Source organism: Natator depressus, chromosome 11, assembly GCF_965152275.1.
Source record: "Natator depressus isolate rNatDep1 chromosome 11, rNatDep2.hap1, whole genome shotgun sequence".
Classification (NCBI taxonomy): domain Eukaryota; kingdom Metazoa; phylum Chordata; order Testudines; family Cheloniidae; genus Natator; species Natator depressus.
This window is the reverse complement of record NC_134244.1, coordinates 36,118,006-36,144,573: the sequence shown is the minus strand read 5'-3', so window position 1 is coordinate 36,144,573 and position 26,568 is coordinate 36,118,006. Positions and strand designations below refer to the sequence as shown.

Genomic DNA, 26,568 nt, shown 5'->3' with positions numbered 1-26,568 from the left:
AATCCATGCGCGACATACCCCACACAACAGGAACTGCCTACCACATCCAGGCTAAGCACACAGCAATCACCTGCACATTCAGTACTTGGACCTTCAGAACCAGCAGGGGAAGGAGATGAACAGGAGGAAGAGCCCTCAAACCAGGAAGGGGCACCACCTATCCACCCGTTGTCATTCTCCCCAGATGACATGGTCATTCCTCCTCTCCCTAATATGGGGGATGATTTCAAACAATTACAGAACCTATTTAAAAGGGTGGCGAATTCTCTGGACCTCTCTGGAAGAGGTCAAGATGACACAGCACAAACTAGTGGACATTTTGAATACATCCTCTTCTTCCAAAATCGCTTTACCTATGAACGATGTGATAATGGAACCTGTCAAGACTATTTGGCAGACCCCTGCAACTGCTCCTCCAACCTGCAAAAGGTCTGACGAAAAAATATGTGCCAGCAAAGGGCACAGAGTTCCTCTTCTCCCATCCGGCACCCAATTTACTTGTGGTCGACGCAGTCCATGAACATGGCAGACAACAGCAGCCCAAGAACACACCTTATGATAAGGACTGGAAAAGGCTTGACCTTTTCGGCCACAAGGCTTACTCATTGGCTATACTGCATCTCTGGATAGGCAATTATAAGGCCTTGCTGGCGAAGTATGATTACAACAACTACACAAAGTTTTCTGAATTTATTAACTGTTTCTGAAGATAAAGAACAATTTACAGCACTTGTAGCAGAGGGACAACTCATCTCTAGAACAGCCCTCCAAGGTGCACTGGACTCTGCGGACACAGCTACAAGATCAGTGGTGATCGCAATGGTGATGGGAAGGGCCTCATAGTTCCATCTCTCCGGCTTCCCTAGAGAAGTGCAATCTACGGTTGAAGACTTACCATTCGAGGGGCCCAAACTCTTTGCCACAAAGACTGATGAGAATCTCCATACGCTCAAAGTTTCACAGGTGACACTCCGATCTCTGGGGATTTCTACACCTAGACCCAAGAAAAGACAGAGGAGTTACTATGCCCCTCAACGCTACTGCCACACTCTGTATTCACAGCAATAATGGTAGTACGAGTCACAGGGTCGCAAACACAGGCCATCGAGGAGAAAACAGCCTACTCCTCCAACTGCGTCACAGCCATCGGTGTCCAGGCAACAAATTTGAAGTCTTAGTCGAGGGCCTGAGAACTCCATGTCTTTCTGTGCTGAAAACATCTTCTCTCTCCCAAGCATTTGGATATCGCCTAGTTCCATTTTATCCAATCTGGAAAACCATCACATCCGACAGATGGGTGCTAGAAATCATACAAACTGGTTACTCCATCCCCTTTCTTTTCAAACCCCCTACCCACCCTCCCTCCCCGTCCCTCTTCAGGGACCCCTCTCACAAGCATCTACTGTATGAGGAGGTAATCCACCTCATACATCTAGAAGCAGTAGAACCCGTTTCAACAAGACACCGAGGGGAGGGGATTTTATTCCCACTATTTTCTCATGAAGAAAAAGTTGGGTGGGTGGAGACTCCTACTCCATCTACAGTGACTCAACAAGTTCGTGAGGACGCAGCCCTTCAAAATGGTCACACTAGGTACCATAATTCCAGCACTAGAAAGAGGGGATTGGTTCTCGGCCCTCGACCTCCAGGATGCGTATTTTCATATAATGATCCATCCCTCACATCAGAGATTTCTCCAATTTACTATTGGACAGAAATATTTTCAATACAAGGTTCTTCCTTTCGGCCTATTCGCTGCCCCTTGAGTTTTTTCAGAGGCACTAGCAGTGGTTGCGCCCTGCCTCCACAGAAACTGAATCATGATATTCCCATACATGGACAACTGCCTGCTAAAAGCACCATCATGTCGAACAACGTTACAAGCCACCGAACAGACGGTGACCCTCTTCACAAGATTAGGTCTCCAGATGAAATGCAAAAAAGTCCACTCTAACATCTAATCAACTTTTTCCTGAATTTAAAATTGTGATCATTCCTAATTTCCCCATAGGAAACCCAGGAAAAATGTTTTAAAGTTACACAAACCATTATCTATATTTAAAGATGCCAGACTTTTTGGGCACCGGTAGAAACCGATCACCTTTATATCACCACTTAGTTCAGCTTTTCAACTATGTGTAGCTCGTAGGGGTTTTTAAAAATAAGTACTTTTTTCATTAAAATTTTTCATAGAAAAACTTTAAAAGTTACTGAAAATAAGTTGAGAAAAATGTCATTTGTATTTCAGGCCACTAAAAAGCAGCCACGTTTATAAGCATAGTTAGTTACTTAACTCCTCCCTCCCCTCTGTTAAATCCTAAATAAATAATTCCAGGATATTTACTTAGTAGTAATAGAAGACAAGTTGAACAGCATTGTCAATCACAAATTACCAGTATTGTATGCATTTAAGTAATTACTAAATGCAGTCTCCTTTTAAATATTGCTCTAAACAACCAAGAGAAAGTTGATGAGATATGATAGATATAAAATCATAATGGTATGGAGAGGGTTAATAGCAAGTGTTATGTACCCCTTCACGTAACACAAGAACTAGAGGTTCACTTGATGAAATTAACAGGCAGCAGATTTAAAACAAAAGGAAGTACTTCTTCACACAGTATACTGGCAACTTGTGGAACTTGTTGTCATGGGATGTTGTGAAGGCCAAAATTATAACTTGTGCAAAAAAGAATTAAATAAATTCATGAAGGAAAGTCCATCAATGGCTATTAGCTATGATGGGGACATGACTTCATGGATCCAGGTGTCCCTAAACCTCCAGCTACCAGAAGCTAGGATTGGACAGCAGGACTTGAGATTGCCCTGTTCTGTTCATGCTCTCTGATGCATCTGGTTCTGTCCACTGTTGGAAGACAGGATACTGGGCTAGATGGACCATTGGTCTTATGCAGTATAGCTGTTCTTATGTTCTTAAGTTCTGATCGATCTATTAAAATTGTTTTCTTCTTTTGTTAGTCATCAGAACAGGTCAAAGTTGCCCCTTTTTTATTCCCTTCTTGGTCTTTCCACAGCTATTAGTATAGTTTTAAATTTATTCTCAAATGTGTAAAGTGTGTGTGTATTTAACTAGTCCTTCCTGCGTAAATTCTTAATTCTTTAGAACTATATGGCTTATCTCTTTACCACCACTTTATAATATATCTTGTAAACAACTGTGAAATCATTTCTATGTTACTTGTAAAAGACTTTTGTTCTAGAAGTGCGTGGTACTTCCCATCTAATCTATTTGATGTAATTCTGAGGCACCTATCTGCTTGCTATCTTAATGCTGTACCACAGGATGTACTAAGCAATACGTAAAACTTGATTGGTTCTGCCTTGCTTCTGATAGTAGCAGCAATGAGGCAGAAATAGTACAGGTGCAACAACTATGTCCTTCAACTGTACTCCCCTCTCGCAACAAAAACTCTTTACTGGTATCTCTTGGTATATCAATCAGCATTTGTGGTTGTATAAAATTCTAGAAACTACTTTTCACTAAATAATTTATACATGTAGTGGCATTCTTTCCTATAATCTGCTCCCACAAAGTTCTCTTTTCAGGGGATGTCAAATGTCCCTTTGTCCAGGCATTTACTGTTGGGTGTTATAACTTGTTTAATAGTATTTCCTAGACGGAGAAGTTAATGTTTGTTTTTTGAAGAGTTCAGAGGTTAGACATAAGATTGTTAAGTAGCACAATTATACTAGTCTTTTATTTTGTGGTTTAAAGGCAGGTACATGGGTCTGATGTCCCAATTGAGAACGAGCTAATCTAGCAATTCTAAAACTTAGAAGTACTTGATACACCAAATACCACCTTTTATAGTTAGGTGTAGTCATCATAGATCCTTATTTTGACATGTCTTTTTAAAAAAAAAAAAAATCCTGCTCTCTTCTCAGAGTTACAGAATGAGCTGTTTTCCTCGTTTCTCTTTCTCTCCATGGGGAACCTTTGAAGCAATAGACCCAGTGCTGCACTTCTCTCAGGGTGGAATCCCACAATTCGCTTTTAGACTGGGTCTCCAGGCTCTGGCACCTCCATGTACCAAATGTAATTACTCCAAATGCCTGACTGTGTTTGGCCATTTGCACAAATTTTTTTTCAGGAGCTGTACACAGTAGATGATGCGATGACTCAGAATAGCTTTTCCAAAACAAAGTAGTATTTATTTACATCAGTAGCAAAATAGCATTCAGAGAAAAAGGCTAAAACAAACAGCCTGCACACATTTGTCTTACGTAGAGCTTATCCCAGACACCCCAATATTGGGGGTGGATGGTCAGTCTGCTCCCCAGCAGTCATGGACTCTTTTTGTCTCTCTCAACTTCAGGGCTGAGATTTTAAATCATTCCAAAGTTCTTTGTTGCATTTTCCCTGTTTGGTTTCCCAACCCTTGTGGTTACCAAACCAGTCTGTTGATCAGAGCATGATAGAGGTAAAATTCCAAATGAATTGATATCTGTATTAAATACTGGTGAGTGAGTTTTCTGAAGCTATTGACTGTGGCTTCAGCAGACACACAAAACAACATAAGACTGACTTGACTCCTAGTTATACTTTAGTAAGTGACAATAACCAAAACAAACAAGCAGAGGATTACATAATAGCTAATATTTTTATGACTATCTCCCACACTGTTCACACCTGTGTACCACCTGATTGCAAGCCATATACCACAGTTTAAGAACCTCTGACCTCATCAATTGCGGGAAAACGTGAACCTTTTTTACATTGGTCTCTTTTTGAATCCTTAGTTTAACTTGAAGTTTACTGAGTGTTGAAACAAAGGGTCCCAAAATCTGTGTATTTTCTTATTTAAAAAAATAGCACCTCTTTCCCCATTAGACAGTGAATAACACTATATTGAGTTTAGCCAACTTATTGGTATGATTCTTTTGGCCTCTAATGCCAGGGCCTCAAAAACCTGCTCACCCACTCGATTATGGGGAATGGAAATTTTGTCTGAGTGGGACAAGGAAAGCTGTTGGTTCCCTCTCTAGAGAGAATAAATATAGGGAAGGCAGGGAGCAGAGCAGCCCAGTTGTTCCTTTCTCAAGAAGGGGACTTGAACTGTCGAAGCTGCTATATTTTTCGTGGGGTGAGGAGGAGAGATGGAAGAACAAAAAAGACACTGATCCTTTGAGAACAAGAGGGAGGAGCTGGAGAACAGAATGCTCAGGTTCAGAGGAGGAGAATCTGGGAAGCTTTAGGCCTCCCGCACTACCAGGAAGACAGCAACTGGCTTCCTAGTCCTAGACTGCAGGCTGAAAAGAGGACCTCTGCAAAGAGGTAGGGGGCAGAATTGATTTATGGGTTTGGAGTGTGGGAGTGAACCTGTGTCAGTCTAGTGTAAGAAAATAAAATAAAACAATAATGAGTAAAATGGCGGGGGGGGGGGGAGAATTGGGGAGTAACACACACTTTAATTTTACCCAGGCTAGGGTATGGAATTATTCCTTCAACATATGCCTAACTACATTAAGAGAACATTAAGGTTGCAAAGTCGAACACTGAAAAGTGAGGAAATGCCAGAATTAAGGTTGCCTATCTAACCTTAGTGTGGCCCCCTTGTTAAATCAGTTACTATTGATTTTTCACGTTTTGTACTTTTGCATTGTAGTGCACATTTAACTGCATACATATTAATACTTTTTTTTTAATTTACAGGTGTTTCCATTTCAAGAAACATTATTGTGACCAGTTTGATGCTAAAGAACATCTTTAACAGAGGTGTTTATAGATGTGATATTCTTTTAATACCAGAATGGCTCACATAAGAATACTAAGACAATTGTGTAAGAAACTATTTTCCCACTGGAAGCTTTGGAAGTTTAGCATTGTTGTTTTTGTTTTTCTAGTATTTTTGTTTTTATTACAAAGAGAAGTAGGTGTTCAACATGCTAAACATGAACCAGGGATTGAACCAGTTGTGGGAAAGAAAAGTGATGTACTCGGTTTCATGTTAAATGCTGTGAACAATATTAAAGGTGCAAAGCCAAAAATGCAGATAAAAGCACCTGTTAGGCAAACCAATATTCCTGGAGAGAGACACTGTTTGCCAGGACATTATACACTAGCAGAACTGAAACCCTTCTTAGAGCGACCTCTTCAGGACCCCAATGCCCCTGGAGCTTCTGGTAAAGCATTCAAAGCTACCAATTTAAGCCCAGAAGAGGAGAAGGAGAAGGAGCGTGGGGATGAAAAACACTGTTTTAATGCTTTTGCAAGTGACAGAATTTCTTTGCACCGGGATCTTGGACCAGACACTCGACCTCCTGAGTATGTTGAAATCCATACTTTGAGAGTAACATACTTATCAAACATATAGAGACCCAGCATATTCTCAGAGCAACTTGGGCAGCATTTAAATACACCTAACACTGCAAACAGATGTCTTGTAATGTCATCAGTCTGTGGTATAGAATAAGAAATCTCTGATTTACAAGTGGCAGCTGTGTTGAGATACAGTCAAAATGAAAAGTTTTTTAGGAAGGCTTAGTCTGCATTTCTTCGTTATCCGGTGTTTAGACATTAAGTAACAATCCAATGAGTTTCTTTGTTTATGATGTATGCCTCTAACCTTAATTCTCCCTTAATGACCTTTTTTGGGAACTTCCTCAATTTTTTAAAAGAAAACTAAAACTTATAAGTAAAAATCCTTTAATATCGTTAAGTTTTTTTTAAAAAAAACTTATAGAAAAAAGTGAAGAAAATTATGTGTTAATAAAAGAAGCAGAAATTTTCTGATAAAGCAGAAGCAGCAAGGACTGTTTTGAGGTCATTGAAAGGAGAGCAAGAATAGTGGGTTTAATTCCGTAGGTTTCCTCTGGAATCCTATGGCATGCAAAAGTTTTGCCAGCACAGCCCATATTTTCCTTGAGCAAGCCCTTATTTCTCTTCTAGAACATACCTTCTTTGCTTGAGCGTGTCTGTAGTGGTTTTAAATTCCTTCAGCCACTAATATTGGTGTGATGGGTCTCATAGATTTGTGTTATGCCCATGCAGTTTACAATATCCATAGGCCAGTGGTTCTCAACTCTGGTCCACCGCTTGTTCAGGGAAAGCCTCTGGCGGGCCAGGCCGGTTTGTTTACCTGCCACGTCCACAGGTTCAGCTAATCGCGGCTCCCACTGGCCGTGGTTTACTGCTGCTCCAGGCCAACTGGGGCTGCAGAAAGTGGCGCGGGCTGAGGGATGTGCTGGCCACTGTTCGAGCAGCCCAAATTGGCCTGGAGTAGCGAACCGCAGCCAGAGGGAGCCGCGATCGGCCAAACCTGCGGACGCGGCAGGTAAACAAACCGGCCCAGCGTGCCAGGGGCTTTCCCTGAACAAGCGGTGGACCAGAGCTGGGAACCACTGTCATAGGTAAAAACAAGTTTACAAAATATAGAGGTCCATGTCTGACTTTGGAAGAGGCCTTACTTGTTGGCTCAGAGCTTGATAGTGTTCACAAGCTGTAAACTTTATAGACAATAAACAGTAAGTACACAGTTTACAAGGTCCACAGAGATAGTCTTGTTAAACTTGTAAGCTCTGAATAGTGCTTGCAGATCCGGGAAGAAGCATAGCTTTAAAATTCTAATATCCTTGAGCAGAATCTGATTGGCTTTCAGAAATTACAACTTTCAGAGGATTTGTCTGCAAAGCGTCTAATTTCTTTGAATCAGATCTATGCTTTTTTGTTTTGTTTTTCTTACAAACTCCACAAAACATATTAAGAAGTTTATAAAGTCTGCAAAGGCCTCACTAGAGCTCTGAGGTTCAAATAATTATAGAAATAACTCCAACAACTAGCCATCCATTTTTGTTTGAAACAAATTCTATACCCTAAACCTCAGTGAAAACAAATGAATAAAACAAATGCAGAGTTTCTCAAAGATGTTTTTAAAGTTCAGACAGAGCAACAAACTGGCATTCTGAGATGCCCTCAGGGGATTACCACCACATCCATAAATGAAATGCTTATGCCTCCCTATTGAAGTACATAGAATCTAGCAGTGGGATTCAGAACAATTTTATGACATATGTCACAAAGAGAAACAAAAATCTTGATTTATTTTTTCAGATGTACGACCCACGGGTCCACCTTCATCTACAAAATAAATGAGTGAGTTTGGTGTTAGCTCAGTCCTCGGAGTACAGGAGTTCATCACATAACTACTAAAAAGAACTGGTACTATTCAACAGAAGTAGTATTCTCTGCTCAAATGGGCACTGGGAGTGGCAAGGCTGTGTGGAGAAACAGTAGTTGGTAGGGTTGCCAACTTTCTAATTGCACCAAACCGAACACCGCTGCCATGCCCCTTACCCGAGGCCCTGCCCCAACCCTCCACCCCCCTCACTCACTTTCACTGGGCTGGTGATCGAAAAAATGACTAATCATTAAAAGCATATTTATTTATTTATTTATTTTAATTTAAATAAAATGACATTTGTAGGGATTTGGGGAATTGGTAATAAGATAGGGATTCTTTCTCATTTGGGTCACTAGTTATAATCATGCCCAAGATGACAGTAGTTGAAAGCTGTCCTCAACTGATTAGTGGCTAGTAGCCTACGTGAAATGAATTAGTTATCTCAGTCCACTTCCTGGTGCACTTTATCATTGTTACACAATTCATGGAAAACGTTGGTACTTTTACTGGCAGTCAAAGAAGTATATTTGAAATGCCATAATGTTAAAAAATTCTAAAGACCAATCCTTTTGTTGGAAAAAAAAAATCTGAAAATAAGACTTAGTCGAGGTAGTTGTAATAACCATGACCCCTCCCCCCCACTTTTTTTAAACTAGACATTAAAGCTCTAAGGCAAAAGTCAAAGAGATTGCATTTTTTTACATACAGGAAGACCCTAACCTTTATGCTCCTACTTGATAGGTAATTATAGTATCTATATGGCATACATATTGGGAAGCAGCTGGTGTTTAGAACAAAAAGAATTATCTGGCTGATATGTAATAACTAAACACAGGAAAAATAAAGCTTTAAATTGTTTTCTGTGTTGCTTGGTGAACCATTCTGAAATGTTTATATCTGTTCTCATGAAGTTTTAAGACCTCCATTTACATGGTCTTTGAGGCATGTTTTTTCAGATGCAGATGCGATGTGTATGCGTGGCAAAAATGAAGTTGTGCTGTTCCACCTGGCTGCCTAATAGCTGCCACCCACCTTTCTTTCCTCTCAAGCAAGTAGTAGTAGAACTGATTTTTTGGGTTTTTTATTTTAGACTGGAGCATGAAAGGATTTTGCAGCTTCCTTTTCCTTGTAGTTCCTCTTCTCCGTTGTCCAGAAGTTACGTAGCTTCTGCCCTCTCCTCCTGTTTCTCCTCAATCCTCCCAGTCATGGGTAAACCATGCAACATAATCTTTTCTTCCCTTACATCATTGGGAGTTGTCTGCTGGGTACACCGAACCCTCAAATGTTGTAGGCCAGCAGATCTGGGACTTGTGCTCCTGCTTTGCACTTGTACACAATTCCATTTAAGTATCTTAAAGAACTTTAAAATGTCAATGCATACTTTATCTCCCCTATGAACTAAACAGACTTACAGATTACAGCTGGGGATGCTGAAATACAGGCTACATAAGTGGCACAGGCAGGAATGAACCCATATCTAGCTTCCAGTTTGGTAATTTTCAGCCCCAGACCATTCTTATTTCAATACAAACATTTTTATTGGGTAAAAGACCAAATTAAAAGTTTTTCTTTTTTGTTTTGTTGCTGAGATGTTGACTGTTATGTGGCTTTATTTGTGGGTGTATTGTTTTGAAATTAGGAGTTAAGAAACTATATCTTTTAGATGAAGATAGTTTCTTTCTGGATATTATACACATGAACTTTAATATTAGCCTTGACTTGTTAAGACATCTTGTCCGTAATGTCATGTAGACAGCCCAGATTTTTAGGAACATAGAAATGCTGTACTGGCTCAGACCAGTAGTTTGTGTAGTCCAGAAGTCTGTCTCCAACAGCGGCCAGTACTAAATGCTTCAGAGGAAGGTTCAAGAAATCATTTGGTATGCAGGTATAGGTGCAGTTATCAACAATTCCCCCAAGGAAAGTCTTCTCCTAATCCTTAGTAGTTAGAGCCTGGTTATGAAGGAGAGTGTAAATTCCCTCCAAAACATTTGACTTTTCCTCTCCTTTCACTTCCAGTATTTACTATTATAACTCTGGATATTCTTATTATGCTATACCCTTTTAAGCTCTTGGACTCAATGACATCTTGTAGCAATGACTTCTTCCACAGTCTGAGTGACTGCATTCCAGAAAGTATTGTCTTTGAATATGCCACCTTCCAGTTTATTGAATGTCCCCTTAAATCTATAATGCTCACTTCAGTGATTAGTAAGTAATAATAATACCTAATAGAAACTGGATGAGCCAAAACCTGCATGCACAATTCCTATTGACTTCCATGGGTGATATATGGTTGTATCCGAGAGGAAAACTGGACTCTACTTCAAAGGAACTTGACATTCCTGGGATCAGAAGTGACTTCATTGCCCAAATAGACATTCATGAGGTATTAAGAATTGGCCATCAAGAATTTTATTTGAGATGCTGTATGACACTTTCCATTTCTTTATTCTCCAACGCTTATGGAACTAGAAATTATAAGAGGGAAAAAATAAAATGTCAGTAATTTCTCTGTTACAAAAAGGGTGGTTTTTTAAAGATTGAATTAGAGTTCAGATTAAATTTTATATAAAGTCTAAAACTTCTTTTAATCTTTAGATGTATTGAGCAAAAATTTAAACGTTGCCCATCACTGCCTACTACAAGTATCATAATAGTTTTTCACAATGAAGCATGGTCTACTCTGCTAAGAACTGTACACAGTGTGATGTATACTTCCCCTGCCATACTCCTCAAAGAAGTTATTTTGGTGGATGATGCCAGTGTAGATGGTAAGAAAAAAAATTTTTTTTTTAAATCTTACTTTTCTAATTAATCCATGTTAAGATTACACCTGTGATTAGTCAGTCAGTGATATGTTTTGCATCATTAATGGTTAGAAAGCATGAGAGAGACAGTTATCTCTTTGCTTAGTGTGTGTTTAAGTTTGTAAACGTGTGTGTGTGTGTGTGTGTATAATTAAATTTACTTACTTAGTTTTAATACTCTCATGCAAGATAAAAACAGAAGGGAGAAAAACCTTGTATTTTCTAACTCTATTTGGCAAATATGGATTTCTTGTCTATTCATCCCAATGTTCTAAGTTTATACCTCCGTAACACACAGTTTATATATTTTAAATGGTTTTTTACAGTTTAAATTGCGTAACAGTGCCACTGTGATTAGTGACCATGGTAACCCTTGGGGAACCAAGTTATATTGCGCTTTGTAGAACAAGGAGTCCTAGGATAAAGCAACCTACTACTAACCTATTATTATAGGCAATGTTTACAATGATCTGCAAACATTTATACATGTGTCCCTCTTTAGGCCTGTAAATGGTCTCATTAAAGTGTTTGAAGATAAGGGACAATATGAGAAGAAACTTTCTTTCCCACAAAATAAAAAAAAAGTACTAAATGATTGCGTATTAAAAGGTGGAGCTCTAGGTAATTGTCTAAATAATCACAGGTGGATATACTTTGGATGATTACAAAGCCAGTTTTACAAACTTGCATACACTGAGATACCAAGGCAGACTTCTGAAAGAACACACATTCAGATCAATGCACCTATGGTTGTTTGCAAGTCTGCGTATTTGGAATATCAACAAATTTGGATATAAGGTGCATTCAGAAGCAGAAGGCCACTTAATATTAATATGGAAGTGAGAAGATACAAAAACTTAAAAGCAAAATTAAACCTGAGAGGGAAATAAATCTTCTTAAAGGTCTTTACCCATCTGTATATTTAGAGCTCCTACTGTAAGTAAACATTGTAGCTCTTGATTGTTTATGCCTGCAAGATGTGCACATGTACCCATATGTACATGCAAAACCTGCACTTACGTGTATTTGTGTATGTAATTTGGGTGGCTAGGTGCACAATTACTCAGTTTGCTTGCAACATTAGGGTTTTGAGTGCTTAAGTGATACAAATGCAAAATGCAGGCCTATTGGAAATGTCCCTTGCACTGTGAATGCTTTTATCATTTTTTTGTAAAGTAGAATCAGTAATGACCAACAGGAACTGCTTTTTAACGGCTCTTTAGTAGAAGTCACTCCTGCCAGAGGTGAATTCAGTTTTGTTCTATTTTTTTTTTTTAAAGTCTTGCTTCCACATTGCAAAATCCTTTAAAATGTATTTTATTTGGACTTGCATACACTTACATTGGCTTTTGATGCCTACTATAGAATCTTAATAATCACATAGCCTGCATTCAATTTTATTACTATTGTGTCTACCTGTGACAGAAATACTGATTTTATTTTAGACTCATCTAAATGAAATGGTACCTATTGTTTTAATCTTTTAAAGCTTTAAAAATTGGGATGGTTTCTCTTCAAATACATATTTTATGAACCTCAAATTCCAAAAATGTTTAATCATAGGCTACTCAGCAGAATTTAACCTTTTCAAAATTTGTATTTTAACATACTAACATGCAAAGTTGATCATTGACAGTTAAAGAAAAAAAATCAAAGGAATTTCAGGCAATGGGTTTCTACTGAATACTCTGAAATTGATTTGTCTTTTCAGAATACTTGCATGATAAACTAGATGAATACATGAAACAATTTCAAATAGTTAAGGTAGTCCGACAAAAGGAAAGAAAAGGTCTAATCACAGCACGATTATTAGGAGCTTCAGTAGCAACAGGAGAGACGCTTACTTTTTTGGATGCACATTGTAAGTACATCTGTGCTATGTGTATGATCTATAGTAGTAGTTAAAATATAAGATATTTAGGAAACTGTATTGTGTTCATTTTATAAACCATCATTTTAAATTTTACTTTGTTTTAATTTCCTTCTCAGTGTTAGAAATGTAAACTTTGCCAAATTTACCTTTTAATATAAAATAAGCGTGGCTAAAGTTAATGCAATGCTGTCTAGAAGAAATGTTTAGTTGCTTGTGCCAGGGACTATAAAGAGTTGACAAAATTTAGAAAAAAACTGTCTAACTCCGCTTGGAGTTGGTACGAGGAAATGGGGAGCATAGGCTCTGGAGGGTTTGCATGTGCATTCTGAACCATAGCATTTGAGTGCTTTATAAACATACATTAATTGTCATAACCTTCCTGTGCAGTAGCTAAGTACAGTTATTCTTATTGTACATATATAGAAATAGTTTCAGAGAGAGATTAAGTGATTAGCGTAAGAGGGTGTCAGTATCTGAGCTGGGATTGAACCCAGGAGTCTCTTGCTATTGGTCCATGCTAGTTCACTAGAGCTCTCATACTGCGGAGCTAACTCTCCCTGGAACCCTAGGCTCCAGTGGTAACTAGGGTTACCAACTTTGGTTGGATGAATTCCTGAAGGTTTCATTGCATGACATTATCTTTTAATTAAAGATTAATCTTTAATTCCTGGGGACTCCAGGACAATCCTGGAGAGTTGGCAAACCTAGTGGTATCTCATCAGAGGAAGCAGCAAGGTTGTAGGCAGTTGGTGGTAGCTGAGCAGGAACTTCTTGTGGATCTTGGATACCATCGACCACTTATAGCACAGCCTACTACTGCTGTGAATTGATTTGTGGTCTTGCTAAAACTGAGAGATCCATGGCTGTGCGAGTTTCACGAATTTGAAAGGCCATGAGCAGCTATATGGTGAGTAAGTAATTTATAAATTTTAACATTGACAAACTTTCATATATGATGATCAGTTTATGTTGCCTTACATTTAAGGCTCTCTTCCCATTTAAACTGTCAACTATTAGGAAAGCACTAACCAACACTTACTTTTTAAATAGTCACATTAATAACATTAGTCATAAATAGTCACATTAATAACATTAGTCAGCTAGATCATACTAGTGAAATTTGGTGCAAGAGTAGGAAAATCTTTTTAAAAACAATTTCTAGCATAGTCAAGAATTATTTACCAAGTATTTTCATGTTCATGAAACAGTACAAATTCTAAAATTATTGCTATGGAAAATCATTCCAAAATGCTTAAAAGTATATTTTGTTTCTCAATTACTTAGAATTGTATGTTCGAAATAAAATTTTTGGATTCACTTCACACTTGAAGTCACAATTTATAGGGCTGAATCTTTCATTAATTATCTTCAGTCTTAGCTCTTTGATTGCAGACTATCTTTCACTGTGTCTCTTTTTCATGCTTGTTGTCATCCCAGGGCCTAGCCCAATCTTCACTTCAGTCTCTCCTCCTCCTGGTCCCTTTTTTTAGTAAAAGTTTGTTTTGCTAATTTATTATTATTATTTTTTTTTTTAATGCCAGCACTTGTTTTTTTTTTATTCAGACACATGATCACTTATGCCAGAATCTAAGTCCACTCAGCAAGGTCCACTTAGGTGCCTCTAAGCTAACATTTAATCTTTTAAAGAAAAAAAAGTGTGGATTCTACAAAACATGACTCTGTTCAGTAATAGTCCCTTAATTATACTTTCATTGTGAAGAAAAATTCCAGTGCTTCATTTAATTAATTCTTTTCTCTCCTCCCCCTCCCCCTCATCCCCGTAGGTGAATGTTTTTATGGCTGGTTAGAGCCATTGTTGGCACGAATAGCTGAGAACTACACTGCTGTTGTAAGCCCTGACATTGCATCCATAGATCTTAATACTTTTGAATTCAGCAAGCCTTCTCCTTATGGACATAACCATAACAGAGGAAATTTTGACTGGAGTTTATCATTTGGATGGGAATCTCTTCCTGAACATGAAAATAGAAGAAGAAAAGATGAAACCTATCCAATTAGGTAAACAGTTGAGCTCGTAGAATATTTGAAATTCTTCACTTTGCAAATTGTTTGCTGCTAAAATTCTAATTAGCAACTTCTGAACAAAGCACTTCTTTGCCTGAGGATGGGAATAGCAGCACTGGAATCAGAAGTCTTAATGTCTTATGATTTGAGCTCTTTCACTTACTGAAATATTTTCTCTAGATTTTATTTTTTTACAAGTCAAATTTTTACAAACAACTTTAAAATATAAATATAAACACATTGTCTTTCTCCCCTAGATTTTGTTCATAATTTCCCATAATTGCTTCCAGCAGGGGAAGCAGTGTTAGTCTGTCTACAGGAGCATTTCTATCAGTTAAATTTTTAACTACTACATCATCTAATTCCATTTTGAATGGAGTTAGATAATGTGGTGGTTAGAATACCCGTAGCCTGTCTATGCTAGCACTCCCAATAGTGGATCTGCAGCTACAAGAAATTTCGGAGAGAAAAAATGCTAGCGTAGACACAGTCTCCATAAAGTATACTGGTTGAAACTGTCTCATTGTCAGGCACTTATTTAAACTCATACTGGGGCATAGTACTGTTTCACAGCAAGGTAACAAAAATATAGCAGAACCATCCCATGTATGTTACCAGAAAAACTAGACAAAGGAGGACTAATAGTGTATAAATGTGGGTGGAGTGAAACCAATTTTCCTGGAATGCAAGCACATTTTCTGTTTTCTCTCTCTCTTTTTCTGGTGTTTAGTTCTAAAGTTCATTGCATTGGTTTGTTTAAGTGCCATCCATCCTGATATCTTAAAGAACTCTTGATCTCTTGTCTGTCATAACTCATTAGTAATGACTAATTATTATATGCCTATTTATAGCGTTTTGTATCTTGCATCTTGAACGTATAATAGACTTGAATGATAGGTGCATTGAAAAAGTGTAGGGGGAGATTGGGGGGGAGGAAATACATACTTTTCATTAGCTCTGTTGCCTGGGCATCAGCTTTTTCTGTTTATTCATATTTCACATCTTGAAATGCTTCAAGAATTAAAAATAAAAAAACCCTAAGTGGGGACTTTATGGATGGTGGCAAGTTTGTTAAAATGTCCAAACTGAGAAAACAAGCTTGTTGTGTGTGCTGCTCATCATCTTACAAAGATGGCAGATATCTATCGACTACTATGTCCATAATAGTAATTTCTATATTTAGAAAGTCTTTTTTGACTTTCAAAAGGTTTTGTAAATAAAAGTTGACATGCTACACAAATGCTTTGATATACTTCAAGAATCGCTTAAACTGATGAGGGAAATAGCCTAAAAGTTATTTATGGCTACTGATCCAGGAAGTTCCACATCTGCATAAGACTATTTTTCTTACATCTTTCGCAGAGTGACACTGAACTGATGTTGCACCCTTGAGAATAAAGCCAGAATTAAAATGTTAAGGATCACTGAGAAGATGGCAAATGGGCAAATGGACCCTTTTTAGTACGGTTTAAGAAATTTTTCTGAGCAATCCTTCTCAGAGACCATATAACTGAATTCTGCTAGAAGAATACCCACAGAGAAAGGTGAATCTCCCCCAAATTCCAGAACAGCTGGGGTGCTTAGTATCATGGTAGTGAACAGTCATATCTGGCCAGGCTTTAGGCTGAGCACCAGTATGGAATAACACACATAGTGGTTGATCTCAATACATTGGAAAGAGGCCAGACATCTTTACTGATGCCCTCCGCCCTTTCAGCAACTTTTTGTCTGCTCATTGGATCACAAGGTGCTGCCAAGATAGTTTAGTTACTTACAGGGATGGAAAAATGCATAACGTTTACTAATGACCTGTCTACATAGGAAAATGTATTGATATAGATATGCAGCTATAGTTATTCTAGCATAACTCCTTGTATGAACTCTTATTCTGGCATAAGAGTGCCTTTTTCCAGTTTAGTTTGTTCTGGAATCAGCATATCCACACAGGGAGTTACACTACTATAACTGCAGTGGTATAATTATGCTAGTGAAGCTCCCCTGGTAGAGAAGCCCTTCAGCCAGTTTAAACCTTGCATCAGTAACTTACTTAATGGTTTTTCTTTTTGCAGAACTCCTACTTTTGCTGGAGGTCTTTTTTCAATATCGAAAGACTATTTTGAATATATTGGAAGCTATGATGAAGAAATGGAAATATGGGGAGGAGAAAATATAGAAATGTCTTTCAGAGTAAGTTTAGATATAATCCTATGTCTGGCCTTACGTCAGTCCAGTAAATGTGTCCCCCTAGTTGACTGATTCACCAGAGAGGTCATGGATTGAAAGAACATGAAGACTGAGCTATCAGTAATCTATGGGCAGAAAATAATAGAATAAATAATAGGCTTGGTCACTATAGTAATAAAGTGTATTTGGATTTGATATTCAAAATTTATGCTTCCAACATTCACCTATGGATTTGAATTTTGATTAACAAACCCCATTTTCTAACGCTAGATGAACTAAAAGAAAAGGAGTACTTGTGGCACCTTAGAGACTAACCAATTTATTTGAGCATAAGCTTTCGTGAGCTACAGCTCACTTCATCGGATGCATACTGTGGAAAGTACAGAAGATCTTTTTATATACACAAAGCATGAAAAAATGGGTGTTCTATAGTGGTAAACACCCATTTTTTCATGCTTTGTGTGTATAAAAAGATCTTCTGTACTTTCCACAGTATGCATCTGATGAAGTGAGTTGTAGCTCACGAAAGCTTATGCTCAAATAAATTGGTTAGTCTCTAAGGTGCCACAAGTACTTCTTTTCTTTTTGCGAATACAGACTAACACGGCTGTTACTCTGAAACCGGCTATATGAACTAGAGCTCTTACCTGGGTGCTTAAGATGAAACATTAAAATTGTAAAGTATATGTTGTTTTTAGACCTTGTAAAAATTCTAACTTCAATGGACTTATACAAAAATACTATCACCAGGTATGGCAATGTGGTGGACAATTGGAGATCATGCCTTGCTCCGTTGTTGGCCATGTCTTTCGCAGCAAGAGCCCCCATACTTTTCCAAAAGGCACTCAAGTGATCACACGTAATCAAGTTCGCCTTGCAGAAGTCTGGATGGATGAATATAAAGAAATATTTTACCGGAGAAACATAGAAGCAGCAAAAATTGTGAAACAAGTAGGTGGTGGTGGTATTAGAAATCACTCTTGCTGCACTGAAAGTTTTGGTGAGCAAAAGTTATTTATTGACAAAAGTATGTAAGACTTCTAGAAATTCTAATCAAAAGTACTAGGCAGGACAATGTTTTATTTGCTCAAATATCCAGTAAATAAAGATAGGTGTTTCACTTACTCTTGAATTCTGTTTGCTCTTTAAAGTCCTATAATTAGAGCTTGTAAAGTTGCATACTCACCACACCTTTATGTCAGAGTACAATGCTGCAAGAGATCCTTGTCACCAGCCTATCCTGTAGATAGTTATACCTCTCACTGGGTCTTCTGTGGCTCAGTCCTCCAGCCAAGTCCCATAAAGTTCAGTCCCCTTCCAGGGTAACTAGGTCCAAAAACCTCTTGGGGTTATTCTTAAGCCTGTCTTTTGGGGTCAGTCTTCAGTCACACCCTGGGCTTAATATTCTTTCCACTGCACTTTAATGCCCCTGCCTCAGGGGCTACTAGGGGAAACCAGGCCCACTCTCTACTCTGGCTTTTGGCCCAGAGACCCTGTATGAAGCAGCTAGCTGTGCTTCTTCAGACATGCTGCTGTTTCCCTGGGCCACTTCCTACCTCTAAGCCTCCTTGTGCCTTTTCCCCACACTCTGTGCTTAATACAGCCTCCCTTTAGTTCTCAGGCCCCTAGCTTCTTCCTAGATCCTCCCAGCTTCTCCTTTTTCTTCTGAACTAATCCCTCTTTCACTCCATTGAAGTGCTTTTAACTACCCTAACTTAGAACCTCCCACACAGGAACGTAACCTCCTCCCTGTGGAGCCTCTTGCCTGCTTAAACCCTATCTTTGCCCCCCCAGTCCCGTGGATTTCTCTCCACAGAAGAGTCCAGTCTTCTTTCTACTGAATTCCTTGGATTCAGTATAAGATTCAGGTGCCTAATGATCCTTACCTAAATCTGCCCCCTCAGCTCAGGAGGCAATCAATCCATCAATCACAGGTGCACTAATTGGCTCTTACGCCTATCACCTGTTAGAGAAGGGGTTAAGCCGCATCACAGAGCTGTTTGAAAAATGTTGATGATCAAAAATATGCTTTTGGTGGAGTAATAAAAAGTAAAAAAATGGATCTATTTCAAAAAACAGTTTTTGCAGGCCTTTCATTTTACCAAATGGCATAATTCCATTTTTACATCACAAAAAATGTTTTTGCTCATTTATACAGCTCATTAATACAGCCATTTGCTCATTAATAAAGCCCTTTGTAAGCAAAAAAAAATAGAATTGGCGTATTTTTATGAAAATGCTGGAAACTGGTAAATGGTTTCACTGCCCAAAATTTGGTGACTTTCAAAAAGCTGCCTTTTGTTGCTGCTGCTGTTAAGCAAATGATTTGTGAACAGAAAGTTTGTAGAAAAACTACAACTAAGTTCCTGAACAGTGGAAATTTATTAGGCAACCATCAGGCTACTGAAATATCTTTGCCTTGAGATAGAAGAAACACTGACACTTAATTGAAATTTGTTTTCTACTGTAACTACTCCATCAGTGATTCTCAACCTTTTTTCATTTGCAGATCCCTAAAAATTTTCAAATGGAGGTGCAGACCCCTTTGGAAATCTGTTGTCTGTATATAGAGTTGAATTCTGTTCAGTCAGTTTTCAGTCTGTCTTTCGTGGACCCCTTAGACTTAGTTTGTGAACCCCAGCGGTCCCTGGATCACAGCTTGAGAATCTCTGTACTACATCAAAATATACAGTAAAACATCTAAAATAGAATAATCTGTTTAGATGCATTTTCACATTTATTAATTTTGTTTTATTACAAAGTATCTAGTGTGAGATTTGAGTCTTGTCCATGTGTACCTTTTTAGGCTGTAAACTAAACCATGGTTAGTAACTTTGGGCCAAATTCATCCTTGATGTAAACCACATAGTCGAGGGGTGGGCAAACTACAGCCCGTGGGCCACACCTGTCCCGTGGAACCGTCTTGCCTGGCCCCATAGCTCCTGGCAGGGGAGGCTTGCCCCCCTAGCCCCTCCCCCACTATCCCCCCTCCCCCGCAGTCACGCCAGCAGTGCAGCTTGTGCCCGCCCACCTCCCAGGCTTTCCAATAAGCCTGTCCTGCTGCTCTGAGCAGCCTGGTAAGGGGGTGGGGGAGGGGGGGCAGGAGGTCCCGGGGGGCAGTCCAGGGACAGGGGGCAGTTGGATGAGGCGGAGTTTCGGGAAGGGGGGCGGTCAGGAGACAGGGAGCAGGGAGGTTTGGATAGGGGGTGGAGTCCCAGGGGGTCCTGGTGGGGGGGGGCAGGGAGCGGGGGGGCTGGATAGGGGGTGGGGTCCTGGGGGGGCAGTTAGGGACAGGGGTCCCAGGAGAGGGCGGTCAGGGGACAAAATGTGGGGGGGTTGGATGGGTCAGGGGTCCCGGGGGGCCTTTCAGTGGCAGGGGTGTGGCTAGAGGTCGGGGCGGTCAGGGGAGCTTAGATAGGGGGTGGGGTCCCAGGGAGGCGGTGGTCAGGGGACAAGGAGCAGGGGGGATGGATGGGTGGGGGGTTTTAAGGGGGGCAGTCAGGGGGCTGGAAGTGGGAGGGGACGGATGGGGGCGGGTGGCAGGCTGTTTGGGGAGGCACAGCCTTCCCTACCGGTCCTCCATACCGTTTCGTAACCCCAATGTGGCCTTGGGCCAAAAAGTTTGCTCACCCCTGACCTAGCCAGTTATTCCCCATGTTATAGTTGTGCATTTGATTTTTCTTTCCTAATTGAAGTATTTTGCACTTATCTTTATTGAATTTCATCTTGTTGAATTCAGACCAATTCTCCAATTTGTCAAGGTAATTTTGAACTCTAATTCTGTTCTTCAAAGTGCTTGCAACTCCTCCCAGTTTGGTGTCATTTGCAGATTTTATAAGCACGCTCTCCACTTTATTATCCAAGTCAAGACTAACCCCATGCAGGCCCCGCTAGATATGCCTTCGCAGATTGACAACAGCCCTAAGCCCTGCTTAGCAATGAATAGAATATATTCCTTCATTAGTTTTGTATCCCAGATCAGAACAGAAGCAGAACACGGACGGTACATACACACAGCATTAAACTGCACTGCATATGCGTGTGTATCTTCCACTACATTGCCTTACTTTGACAGCCTCACATTTACACTTAGACTAATTTATTGTTAACCTAATGTAATGTGTTAGATTTTCTTAACATAATCGGTATTTTCATAACTTATGTGGTCCAAATTTTAGGTGAAAATTTGATTAAAAAAATAAAATCCAACTAGCTTTTTGTTCAACTTGGGAAATTTTCAGTAAAAATCAGTAAAAACTGAAAACAAAGGGCCTTATATATTGCTTAAATAGCAACTTGTCTGCCTTAATAAGCCAATGTTTCTCTGCTCCCTGTTGCCACTGAGGACCCTTACAGCACTGCTTCAGAAGAAGCATGGGTTTGCTCTGCCTGTAGCAGTTGGAAGTGTGTGCAAGAAGTCAATGGTACTTTGTCTCTATAAGTCAAATAGATGCAATTTTTATGTATTAAATTATTAAATGTATTGCTGTGTTCTGTTTCAACCCAGTATTTTTTTAAAAGATATTTATAGTTTTAGATTTAAATGTTAAACTCAAGCACTTGTTTAGTGCGACTCCCCAGGGCATCTTCATTAGTTATCTAAATCTGATTTATTATTGTTTTGGGGTGTTTTTTCCCAACAGAGAACATTTGGAGACATCTCAAAAAGACTTGATTTGAGGCAGCGGCTACAGTGTAAAAATTTTACTTGGTATCTAAATAATGTTTATCCTGAGGCATATGTACCAGACCTGAATCCTCCATTATCTGGATTTGTGAGTGTATTTCCAATTTTGGTTAATTTCTGTTTCACTATATAATCCTACCACTAAAGTTTGCCTGATTTCAACCCTAAAGTAGAATAAAAAATAGTACTAGCAAGTTTAATTCAGTTGTTGTTAGCATGGTTCTAGAATTTCCCTGACTAGTGTGGGAATTCTTTTCTCCAAATTTTGCTAGAGGAACATTCTTTAGACTGATTCTTTTAACCTTGTGTATACTGGTATTTTTTATGAAAATCTCCCTCATCACTAGCACTGATGTAGCTCCACAGGTGCCCTTTTTACTTGACTGATGTCTGACAACCCTGTTCAGATGGTAGTAACATTAGTACTCCTATATTTTCTAGCTCTGAAGCGGCTGCAGCAGCAGTGTTAGTTAAATAGTGAGAGATTTTTCCAGAAACTGTCAGTATAAATGCAACTTTAGATGGTCTGTAACGTGGTTTTCAGAGAGAAATCCCTGCTCAAACTGATGAGGGAAACTGTGCTAGAATCCTGTTTTAGCTTTTCCTACAACTGTCTTTGGCTCCTTCCACACTGTCTCTTGCATGTGGATTCCTTCTCATCACTTATCTATAAGGCCACAATGTTACTCCTCATGTGTTATAGTCCTATATTAGCCTACTAATATTGGTTAAGGTCAGGTGCATTTGGGAGTAGTGAATGTTTATTGTAAACTATTTTGTTTTAGCTGTCTCCTACAACCTTAATAGGTTGCTTGCCTTCTTATATTGCCAGCTGTTCAGAATACAGAATATGTCTACTTGAGTGTGTGCACAATGCCTAACCTATTGTCGGTACTATCAGAATACAATAATGAGGTTTTGTCTAGCAAAGATTTAACTTCTAGTGTGGACAGGGTTGTACATTTAAAGATAGAACTTTAAGTAAAATAGCTGTTTACTCTTTTTAATTGTTGACAAGTTTTAAATAACTTAGTTATATGCAAATATAACCTGTTTTCTTCAGTTAAAAAATGTAGGTAGACGTCTATGTCTGGATGTTGGCGAAAATAACCATGGTGGCAAACCATTAATTATGTATACTTGTCATGGACTTGGGGGAAACCAGGTAAAATGTTGTTGTACTTAATTTCTTTCGCAGCTAGTCCACACAGCTATAACATATCCCTATCCAAAGCTTAATTTTCCTTCTAGTAGTATTGGCATACATATTTTAGTATGAAGATAAGCTAATGGTTTTTGTTACCTATATTATTCTTGCATGAGAGGATAGTAAATGTAAAAATTGCAAGGACGTTTCTGTGATCTTTCGCTGTTATGGTTCAATTCTTCAAAATTGCTTGCACAAAAACTGCACATGTAACTTTAGACAGACAAACACCCAGGTGCATTCATGCAAGTGAGAAATTGCATACACTTACAATGGTATTTTTACCACAGAAGTGGTTCGAAATTAGTTAAAAGAAATAGCTTTGGGTGTCTTCACCTATAATAGCAGAAGCTGACACTGCAATAATTGCAAACTGTATTACGGAGGACCATTTCTTTTGAATTTAGAAAATTGTTGGTGCAAATTTCTAGTATAACTGTATTCTCAGGAAGGATTAAACCTCCATTTCTGAGGTTACTGGGCTACTCAGTAAGCGTTCCCTTAGTGGAATTTACAGGGGCAGTTGGATGAAAAAATTTCTGAAAGTGCACAGAATAGATATCTCAGCCACATGACACCAGTTCACTGGCTCTGTCACACAACTTGCAGTTCTTCCTCATTTGACGTCTCTGCTACAGAAACACTTCTTTTCCCCTGCTTTTCCTTTGTAAATGTTACCTTAACTCTTCTTTTCTCTTATTCTTCCTCCTACTGCGTCTTTCTCTGTCACCAGGACTCACGCTGTCAAGGAGGAAGCCGGTGGGAAACTGTCAGTGCATGATCGAACAGCCAGGCCTGAGCTACCTGCCCTGTCATGCTTACAGCTTCATAGTGGGAGGTCAGAGTGGTCTGCCCTGTGCCAATCTAGCCTTTTGAGAAATATAATATTTTAAATTGCTGAATTTCCCAACAGGAGCTCTTCTTGACACACAGCTCTTGGGGCACGGATTGCCTTTTAATGTGTGTCTGTACAGCATACAGCACAGTGCATCTCTGATACTGAGTCCTCTAGCCACTACTGTAGTGTTAAAAAAACAAAACAAAAAAGAACTGTCTATGCTGCTTTCTTAAATGCTGCCTCACACACTCAGTAGTAGTAAATGTTACTAAAACCACTGTAAACATCAGTACATGTTTAATAAAAATAGTTGTAACTGAAAAGTTATCTCACTGCTGATTTGATACCTGTTTTTTTTCCTCAAATCTTTTTTTTTATAAGTCTCTTTTTCTCAGTAAAATCATTGATGTTATCTATGATATATTCAGTTGTTAACAGTATTTAACAGCTGCACAACCTAGGAGTCTGATCCTGCACCATTAAAGTAAATGGAAATTTTCCCTATTAATTTAAATGAGAAAAGGGCAGTTGTAGGTCTGGGCTAGCTGACTTGCTATGTTACACAGCATTTTCCTTTGGATCCCATTCACTATGTTACTTGAGGGATTATGATTCTATATTAATCTCTTTAGCGATTTACCCAACCTTGGTACAAAAGCATGGTATTAAAAGATCTGCCACACAAAGGCCGAGTCTGCCATATCTACTTTAACAATTTGTCTTGGTGAAGTGAAGCAAAATTGCACATTTTTTTCTGCTCAATCATAATATTCTGAATCTTGTTAAAATTCTTTTAAGATCCGTATTTATAATAGATGGTGCTGGTAGTGATATGTGTAGTTAAAGATGCTCAGCACTTCCTGTTATAACAATGCATTTTCTGTTGCTTATAAACTTTGCCAAACTTTATTGGTTTGGGTTGAAATTTTCCATGCTGGCTGTCTGCCTCAAGGTGATTTTTTTATTTCAGCAAAAATGGTACAGCTATCTCTCAGAAAGATTAGGGAAAAATACTAAACTCCATATTTAGCAACTGTGTTTTGGAGTAGGGACTTAAAATCTGGAAAGGTGGTCATACTGATATTGGGGATGTGCCTTTACCATCCCTGTAAAAACCTGCCAAAATTTGGCTGACTTTTGACTGTCTAAAATCTCTGTTAAGCATATGCTCAGTAGAGATATGTTAGAGTTTGTGAGCTAAATTCTGTGAATATTCCATGTACACTGAGCATGCTGCATCCCAGGTCAGCAGGGGCCGAAGAGGACTTTCTCTGCAGTTGTTCCTCCTGGAGATCAGGGGCCTTCGTGATGTTGGGTTCAGGAGCTGAGAGCAAGGAGTCTGTATTCTCAGTGCTCCCCCTGCTAGGGTCCAGATAGTGAGGAGGAAGCTGACTGACTGGAGTGCATAGGAGTGAAGAACCAAGCTTAGTGGTATAGGTTGGTGTGGGGGAGACTGGAGTGAAGAGCCTTAGGGAGATGTGGGTGTGGGAGACCTGAAGTTGAAGGGATGAGGGAGATCATGACTTGGCGCTGATGAACAGACTGGTATAATGAGGGAGATGAGAATAGAGGAGGCTGGAACTGTAACAAGCACCAGCTGGAAGGGCTAGCTTTTAGGTGGGGACATAAGCAGAATTTTCTGGAATAACTAGAGTGCACTCCCATAATAACCCAGGATTCCTGAATCTTAGCATTCCTCTGTGGTCAGCAAATGGTTGTGAAACGCACTGGCAAAATGTGTGCCTACATATCCTTTTAGTGACTAGCCTCCATAGAGGACAGCAATCTACTATTGGTATCAGTTCCTCTACGACAGAGGTGGGCAAACTATGGCCTGCGGCCCACATCCAGACTGCGGGACCATCCTGCCTGGCCCTTGAGCTCCTGGCTGGCCCCTCTGCTGTTCCCCCTCCCCCACAGCCTCAGCTCACCGTGCCACCAGCGTTCTGGGAAGCAGGGCTGCGAGCTCCTACTGGGCAGCATGGCGGTGGGGCTGGCTCTGGCCAGGCGGCGCAGCTGCCAGTCCTGCTGTTCTGTGCAGCATGGTAAGGGGGCGGGGAGGTTGAATAAGGGGCAGGGGATCCCGGGGGGCAGTCAGGGGACAGGACAGGGAACAGGGGGCAGTTGGATGGGGCGGAGATTCGGGGGGGGGGCATTCGGGGGGGCGGGGGGGTTGGATGGGTTGTGAGTTCTGAGGGGGGCAGATGGGGGGCGGGGGCCAGGCTGTTTGGGGAGGCACCCCAATGTGGCACTCAGGCCAAAAAGTTTGCCCACCCCTGCTCTCTGAAGTCAAGTGGCTGAGATCTGTGCTGTGGACATAAAGGTTATAACCCTGCTAATGAACCAAGTGGGAATCAATACATTTCCACATGATGGAATTTGTTTTTTTCAGTTGCTTTTTTAAAAAAATGATAGTAAATTACATAGAAGAAATACATTAAAAGTCAAGTAATCAAAAGTGCTAAATTTATGCTTTAATGCTAAAATTAAAGTAGTGCATGCAACCTTAATTTGGCCCCTTTTATGAGGCAGGGGCCTATGGAAAAATAGTAATGTGATCATATAATAAAAGATTTTATAATTCAGGGGGCTGAATTAAGGTTGTAACATAGTTTTTTGTGTAATAATTAAAAATACTAGCTGTAATACTTACTAAGTATCCATGTAAGCAAATGTATATGAATATTTAACTTATGTAAATATTTGCATAACATGCATGATAAATATTTGAACCTGGATTCTATATTTAAACTGTTAGATAACAGAATGATACAATGTTGTATGCAAGAGTGATGTAGGAGTA

At 39.5% G+C, this 26,568-nt stretch overlaps 1 protein-coding gene and 1 long non-coding RNA gene across 2 annotated transcripts in view; one reads left to right on the top strand and one right to left on the bottom strand.

Annotated features, from left to right (window-relative positions):
• Positions 1-26,568, bottom strand: part of LOC141995935 (uncharacterized) — a 77,812-nt gene that overhangs the window by 37,599 nt on the left and 13,645 nt on the right. Inside the window, exon 2 of the long non-coding RNA XR_012641441.1 lies at positions 896-994. This is a non-coding gene — a long non-coding RNA (uncharacterized LOC141995935). The remainder of the gene's footprint in view (positions 1-895; positions 995-26,568) is intronic.
• Positions 1-26,568, top strand: part of GALNT3 (polypeptide N-acetylgalactosaminyltransferase 3) — a 45,305-nt gene that overhangs the window by 16,685 nt on the left and 2,052 nt on the right. Inside the window, exons 2-9 of the mRNA XM_074967476.1 lie at positions 5,675-6,286; positions 10,743-10,915; positions 12,663-12,812; positions 14,609-14,843; positions 16,919-17,036; positions 17,784-17,984; positions 21,677-21,808; positions 22,784-22,885. Coding sequence (XP_074823577.1) covers positions 5,772-6,286; positions 10,743-10,915; positions 12,663-12,812; positions 14,609-14,843; positions 16,919-17,036; positions 17,784-17,984; positions 21,677-21,808; positions 22,784-22,885 — 1,626 coding nt within the window. The 5' untranslated portion in view covers positions 5,675-5,771. The remainder of the gene's footprint in view (positions 1-5,674; positions 6,287-10,742; positions 10,916-12,662; positions 12,813-14,608; positions 14,844-16,918; positions 17,037-17,783; positions 17,985-21,676; positions 21,809-22,783; positions 22,886-26,568) is intronic.